Genomic DNA, 7,760 nt, shown 5'->3' on the forward strand with positions numbered 1-7,760 from the left:
GGCAGTGACATCCCATTCCCAGCATCTCCTCACATTTTCTGCAGAGGCACTTATGACGGGTTTAGGTGACATTTCTGAGACCTGAATTCAAGATCTCATCTAGGTCAGAACTGCTGCTGAAGAGAGTCCTGCCTTTTGTCCTCCAGGGTGCCTAAGTATCATGCAGCCAAGCATCTCCAGAAGTAGCCCATGACTAGTAAATGCAGATGTCCTTGGAAAAAAACATCTCTATTAGAGGCAGTTAGAAACTGCCTTTTACATAATAACCTGTGCTACAGCTGCTAGATGGGAAAGTGCTGTTTGGTTCTGGGCTGGAGGCAAGCTGAGGCATCCAGCAGGAGCTGAGTGGCAAGGCTGAGCATCAAGAAGACTGAGGCCCTGTGGTGGTCTGTGGGAAATTTTGTGAAAAACAAAATTTTGTCAGGTTTACATCAAAATGGCCTCAGGAAAGCCTCAGTGCTTGGATGAAAATGTAAAACAGTGGTGGAGGGTTAATAATTTCCTTTCCCTGGAGAGGAGAAGCCTAGCTCTAGCAACGAAGGTCTTGGTGCAGCATGGACGTGCTGTTGGAAGCAGCACCCAGCTGGTGGTCTGCTCCTCTGCCCAGTGAAAGCTCAGCCCATCCAGTGGTCCAGGGGCTGGTGGGCAGCTGGCATGGGGGTTTGCTGCCACCAGTAAAGCAGACGTGTTCCTGGGACCTTCCCACTTGTCAGAGGGATTTTTCACTGAATCCGTATCCCCACCTCAGCTATGCGAGTCCACATCTCACATAAAATCTACAGCTGATTTTATTTTCCCAAGATTTTTAGGTCAAAAAAACTTTTTATGTTTGTCCTTAGGCCAAAAAAACTTTTTTATGCTCCTACATGCAAAGGCCTGGAACCTTCATTCTTACCCCAATATAAAATAATACCTAAGGATGTGAATGACTTTAAACGTCATGACCCTTGGAAATTTGAGGAAGAAGTTCACTCAACAACAAAGGAACCAATATTCCTTAAAAAAGCTGCATTCCCAGAGTTCTCATGGCATCAGACTGCCTGGAAATTGAATTCACATGTCCCTAATTATTTAACAGGAATTCTTAAAATTCCCACAGGATAAGTCATTTGAAACAACCCACAGAGCTATTTTGCCTGTTTCCTGGGGCAAATTTATGTCATAGTTTGGTTAGTTACAATGTTATCAGCTGCCTCAGAAAAACAGTCTATGCTAATACAACCATTACCTAATTCATGCCTGGAGTCTGATCCTCAGATATTTCTAAGCCTTTTAGTGATCCCTTGAATTGCCTCTTTATAACTTTAAACACAGGGACATTTACTGAGGTAGCTACCATAGTAAGTAAACAGGAAGGTTTATAAGAACAGCCATTTTTGTTTGGCACCCTACCATCTACGCAACTGCAGACTTGTGTATAAACACACATGGCTACTTTTTCCCCGCTAGACATGAAAACAAAAATTCCCCAATGGACTTCAAGGACATGCTGGGATATGTGAATGTGGAGGAGGCGAAGGTGTTGGTGGAGCCTGATATCATTGGCATCCAGAGGAGACAGAGGCAGCAAATACTTTCCATGCTTTTCATTATTTATTCTGGTATTATAGCCCTTAGGAAGGCCAACAGGTGGGTACCCTGTCCTACCAAAGGTGGTCTGAGCTCTGGGTCACTTTCTGCTCCTGACTTTGTACGTAGCCTTGGGGGGAGGCCATTTCAATCTTCTGTGCCTCAGCTTCCTACTCTTTCTGTAAAGTCCTTACACATGGCCTTAGGAGCTGCAGAGGACAAGAGCTGCTGCCAGTGGTTTCCTCTTGAGCAGCAACAGGGTCTCACATATGTCTGCTGTGGCCCCAGGGGAGCACTGAGGCACAGCAGGAGCGAGTCAGGAGCAAGATGGTGTCAGAGACCACCAAACCAGCCAAATTTATGTCTGCTCTGTGTGTGCTCTGTCTGGTGGAGAGGACCTTGATGTGGTCTGGCTGTATTTTCTACTTCCAGGGGTGCCCTTGACACCCAAGGCTGGTGTCCCTGTACTCCAGCAGGAACTGGAACATGCCTCTTCTCTGGCATGCCATGTGGCAATGCCTCCAGTGACAGGCATGTGCCTTTCACATTAAAAGTGCCAGAGCAAGCACTGGCACTTTAAAACCAGAAAAAAAGCTTCCCCAGATTTGTGGCTGCCATGAGCAGATGATGTTGATAACATTTGGTGCCCCGAAGGCCAAGTTGATGTACTTCACTCACAGGCCCTCTCTGAAGGAAGGGCCCTCAGGGAAAACATCACTTTCCAACTTGGAGAATCCCATCTATGGGCTCTGAAGCCCTTCATGACCAAGGAATAGGGTCGGCCATTTTTCAGGCACCTCCCATAGTTTGCATGCTGATTGGTGTTGACCAATGAACAGTGGGATCTTGCTGCTGCAGCTCCCCTCTCCCCTTCCCCTCTTGTTTACATCTCCTCTTTGTTGCCATGTCTTCATTTTGGCAGGAGTAACCCTGGGACAGGGACTGCAGTCGTACATGTTCATACAAAGTGTGAGCATGCTTTTCAAGATAGTGAAGTATGCGACAAAAGAAGTGGGTGGAAATAAATACTACTTATTGGTTATTTACACATGGCAAATAGAATAGACCAGACAAGGAAATTTTACTGTGCATGTGCGCTTGGTCTGTTTCCTGTTCTTAGTTTGGAGATAGATCACTAACTGAGTTCAAACTTTGCTTGAAAACTTTTAAATCTCTGTGAGACCTAAAAATTGATGCACGTAGAAGTTAGGAGCACAAAATCACTGCAGAATCCCTCTGTAGTTCCTGGAGGCACCGCACAAGTGTTCTTTGACCGCAGGCAGGCTGAACTGTCCTTTGGGAGTACACCCCTCACTCCATGAGTGCTTGGGTTGGACGTCCACAGCAGGAGTGTTGGGCCAGGAGGGAGTTTTTACTTACCAGTTGCGAAATCCCAGAGCAGCAATGCTAACTCAGCCTAAACTTTAAATGAAAATTAAAACAAATCCCCTTTGGGATGAGATGGAAATGTCAGCCCAAGGAGGAATCTGTTCTCAGTAAGTTGCGAGCGACCGAAGGAGATACAAGTTGGAATCCAGCCTTGGCTGCACCACACACCATCTGTCAGCCTTGCAGAGCAAAATAAAGGGAAAGCAGAAAGCGTGCAATTATCCTCTCCCTCGCTGGAGAGCCCAGAGGCCAGAAAAGTGGCTTCTCTTCCCTGACACATTTCTTGAGGCGGAAGTGACACATTCATTTTCCCACACTGGTGATGCCCTGCATTGCTCTCTCGTCCTACTCGCTCTCCCCTTGGCAAGCAGGGATGCAGACTGCCAGGCTGGTACCTGAGTGAGAAGGCTCTGTTCCCATGGTTGGAGACATGAGTTTAGCAAATTGCAGGAGAAGAACAAGAGAGAGCAGGGGACGCTTACGTCTCTCCACCAGGCGCTGTGCTGGCAAGATGCGGGGGCTTGCTCCTGCCCCTACAGGCGCCCAAGCACCTCTGGGACTGAGCACTTTCAGTCAGGCAAGAGCTCTTCTCTCTCCTTCTCCCCCCTGCCCTTGCACATTTTCGTAACCTTGCAAAAGTTTCAGACAACGTCATCTTTAACCTACTGCAGGCTGGGCTTGGGAGCCACGTGAGGGGCAGTGAGGGGGGACCGTACTTGATCAGCACACCAGCCCCATGGCCAATGAGTGGGGAGCTGAACTACACTCCCCTACCCGCCACCCCAAAAGGGGTGCAGGAATGTCTCTCCCCTGGCATTGCATTTTGAAAGATGTGTCTGGCGAGACAGCTAGCTGACTTTGGCAGGCACTACCAGCAGCAGGATAATTAATTAAAGCACAGTTGAGAAAATTGTAGCGCAAGCTTACTCCGCAGCCCCATCCACAGCTCACTAGCAGAGCAGGGCATCCTGCCCTAGCCCATATCCCTTTGTTTGAAGGAGTAGGCAGCTTGCATTTTGCACTGAAAATAAGAAAGCAGGACGAAGAGGGATGAATCCTTGTGCTAATCAGTGAGAGAGGACCTTGTCTGCAAGATAAGGCGACCTGGGAACAGAACAGCAAGTCATACCACAGCAATAGAAAAATAAGCAAGGCAAGACAGCTAAAGGCTATTTTACATAAGGAGGATCCCTCCTCCTGTTGCCTGTGTGGCACTGAAGACTGAAGGAACCTCTCTGCAAAACAGAAAAGTGAGCAGGAGGAACAGGTACCCGTCTATAGCAGTCAGAGCTGCAGCTGCTGCACAGCTCCCCATATTTGTATGCCTTCAGCTGATCTCTTCCAGGTACCAACCACAGTGGAGTTGCACGGATTGTGTTCCTAAATGGACATTCAAGTAGTTCCTGCTGTCAGCTTTCCCACTGGCGCACATTTAGGGAGGTTCAAGATAACCATGACCTGCAACTCTAGCTCTGCCCTGCCTGCATGTCTGCCTGTCACTGGGCTGCCCCTGCCCCTACGGACAGGTACGTGCACCCCACGCTCACTGCCAGTGTGGAAAGTCAGGCAATACTGTGCCACAAAAAGGGCTTGGCTATCACTGCTGGTGGGACAGGCTTGCCACAGGTCACCCTCAAGCCCCTGGATGGCTTGATGCTGTGTTGCTCCTTACTCAGAGCATGTCAAAGATGCTCAGCCCAGGACGAGAGGACCTGCACTGCACGTTGCAGCTGTTGCTGTAGCCCAATTAGTCATTACGAACACAGGCAGGGAAGAGTCTTTTTTTTTCTTTCCAAACCAGGGTTTCATTAAAAATGCCTGGTTTTCACAAAAAGAGATTTTAAAAAATAACTTTGAACAAAAAGTAGGGGAAAAGGAATCCTTTCTTGTTTGTTTGAACTTACTAGCACAGAAATCACCTGGAAGCTCACTCTGACTTTTTGGATTTAATTTCACTTTTTGTCTTCTGGGGAAGAAGAGAAAATCTGAATATTTACAGGAAGAAAAAAAGACTTCTCACTTACTTGCATTTCCTAGTCAGAAGGAGAGCAGAACATGGTTTTTGCTTGTTTCTAAGCAGATACTTTTGTTGGATGACCTCTCATTGTCAGCTATCAAATCTTTTATATGAATAGAATTAAAGCAGCACATGAATGTTCAAAGTTACTGTTAATCTCTCTCTCTCTGTGTCTTCCCCTCCTCCCCTTTTGCCCTGTGTTTCAAGGTCTCTTTGGAGTATTGCTGTGGAAATGAAATTTTGGGGTTGATTCTCCTCTTGCTTGCTGTTGTGTGTGGCCAGTGAATTTGTTCAGGGTTTAGCATAGCTGCACCACACAAGCCAATGCTGCCCATGTTGTGTTGGAGTCACTTGTGGGCTTGTTTTGACTTTAACCTTCCACATGGTCTGTGGCTGCAAGTACCAGCCTAGTTATGCAACTCCTGTCTCCATTCCTCCAGACTTCCCCCTCCTCCTTGTTAGAAATAATGTATTTTAGCTCTCGCTCTATTACCTTCCACCCACTTTGGAATCCCCAAGTACTATAAATCTGGCTCTGTTTTACAGATGGAGCTTTGCTTTCCCCTATAGGATTATGTATTTTACAGAGGAAGCAAAACTCAAATCTAGTTAATGATTGACTGACGCACACTGAGTTGATGCCATGAAGCTTCTTCGCCATCCGATCATGATTATCTGCAAGGGAAAGAAAGTTTTTAAATGTTGGTAAATGTGCTGTGTCAGACTGGTGCAACTACACATAGTTAGCGTTCAGGGACACATTCTGCCTTCATGAAGTCCCATCTATTTCAGATTATTTTGCAGCTGGATTACAACAGATTTAGGCAACTTGTTCAAAATCTAATAAACCAGAATTATCCTTCCCCCCCCCCCACCCCCCCTAACCCCACAAAAACCCCCCCTCGTCTTTCATCACTTGAAAGTTTTCTTTTGCTGATTTGTTTTTAATTTTCCTTCTTTGTTATAAGTGGACACTCTGCATAAATATTCCAGATTATGTCTTAAAATGAGGAATGGTCATAAGAAGGAATAAAAAATTATGCAAAAGAGCATTTTCAGTGTAACAAATAAGATTTTATTCTGAGTAGTTTGTAAATCTGCTGCTGGTCCTTGCTATTGACAGGTTTCACAATCTGTATTGGGAATGAACTGCAGTTTGATTACACCCTGTGGATGTGCAGAGGTTAGTGGGGGCCAGCAGTCCTCCCAGGGTTGGCCTGCCAAGCACTGCCACTGCTCTTTTCTACCTGCTTAATCTGAATCTATCACCAGTTAAAACTACACAAGTTGTCTTCCCACAGTCATTGCAACATAAGTTTTTGCTGCAGTAGCCATGGATGTAGCTGTGCAAAACAGGAGGCTTCATGCTCTGTTTTGGTCTGACTAGCTTGGTAGCATCAGGTATGATCAAGGTGGCCTGACAGTCTCCATTACAGCAGCTTGCTTTAAATTGTTTGTTCTTTTAGTTTGCCAAATGTTGCCTGTAGGGACTGGAATTTTCTAGGAAGGATGTTTGAACCTAGACAGAGTCAGGCTGATTTCTAGGGGGGAAATGACACTATAGATCAAGAGAAAATGCATTGTTTAGTCCACACTTGGGAAAAACAAAAGACATGAGAAAATTCTCGCTATTGTTTTGATGAGAGGGTCTCAAACATTGGTCAGAGGTTATGCTTGATACTTAGCAAGCTGCAACAGAAACCGTATTTTTCCCTGCTCATACCACCACCATCCTCCATTAAGAAAGGCTGGTCTCTCTCCTTATCCCAAGCCTCCTCACATCCTAACCCCTGCTGCTGACTCCCAGCCTCTCCTACTGTGTCACCCACTGCTTTACCCCCTCTCCCCGACCCTGCCACCCTGGTTGTCTCAGCACAATCAGCTTGCATCCTCGTTAAATTCTGTCAATGCCTTTTGGATATAAATAGGGGCTGGCAGTGGGAGAACTTCAAATTGTGTCCTGCAGAAGATGTATTCTCATGTATAGATATTACTGGCCTTTTAATGGGATCTAACATTGCAAAGGTGAGCACTCAATCAACATCTTATTGAATAGGCTCGCTAATATGAACCAGTTACTCTTCTAAGGTGTCTGTTCTGAGAAGAACTGGTTACCCTCAAAGTGAATCCCCTTTGCTTCATGTTGCAAAACCTGGGGAGTCCTCATTCCCTGCAAGTGTCATAAGCTTCTTTATGAAGCTGGGCCTTTGACAACACACTGCACAGTGAAACAAAAACCGGTCTTGTTATTAATTTAATATTTCTCTATTACATGTCCTTACATAACTGATCTTTCACCCAGTGGCCACCAATGCAAAGATGCTTGCAAACCACATTGCCAAGAGAGGGGCAGAGGGAGTTGAGAAGCTCAGAGGCAACTTTGCATTTCTCCAGAGGACAGATACAATCTCCAGTGAATTAATTCATGCTTCAAACTTGTATCCCCTTGAGTGCTAGTGAAACAAGGTTTTGGCAACAGGTTTTTCAAGGGAACAGCAGAAGGACCCTTGCAGGCACTGAACTGAAAATGCAGTTAGCACTGGATTCCCGGTGTGAGCACCTGGATGAGAAGGAAGATCTTACCTGGAGCACAGCAGAGCTAGGTCACAGAATCACAGAATGGTCAGGGTTGGAAGGGACCTCTGGAGATCATCTAGTCCAACCCCCTGGCCAGAGCAGGGTCACCTACAACAGGTTGCACAGGACGGCATCCAGGGGTGTTTTGAATGTCTCCAGAGTGGGAGACTCCACAACCTCTCTGGGCAGCCTGTTCCAGTGCTCTGCC

At 46.3% G+C, this 7,760-nt stretch overlaps 1 protein-coding gene across 1 annotated transcript in view; it reads left to right on the forward strand.

Moving 5' to 3' along the window:
* Positions 1 to 1,471: 1,471 nt before the first annotated feature.
* Positions 1,472 to 7,760, forward strand: part of LPL (lipoprotein lipase) — a 23,118-nt gene continuing 16,829 nt past the window's right edge. The window contains exon 1 of the mRNA XM_009887211.1: positions 1,472 to 1,629. Coding sequence (XP_009885513.1) covers positions 1,472 to 1,629 — 158 coding nt within the window. The remainder of the gene's footprint in view (positions 1,630 to 7,760) is intronic.

The sequence above is a fragment of the Charadrius vociferus genome, unplaced genomic scaffold (genome assembly GCF_000708025.1).
Source record: "Charadrius vociferus isolate BGI_N301 unplaced genomic scaffold, ASM70802v2 scaffold586, whole genome shotgun sequence".
NCBI classification, from domain to species: domain Eukaryota; kingdom Metazoa; phylum Chordata; class Aves; order Charadriiformes; family Charadriidae; genus Charadrius; species Charadrius vociferus.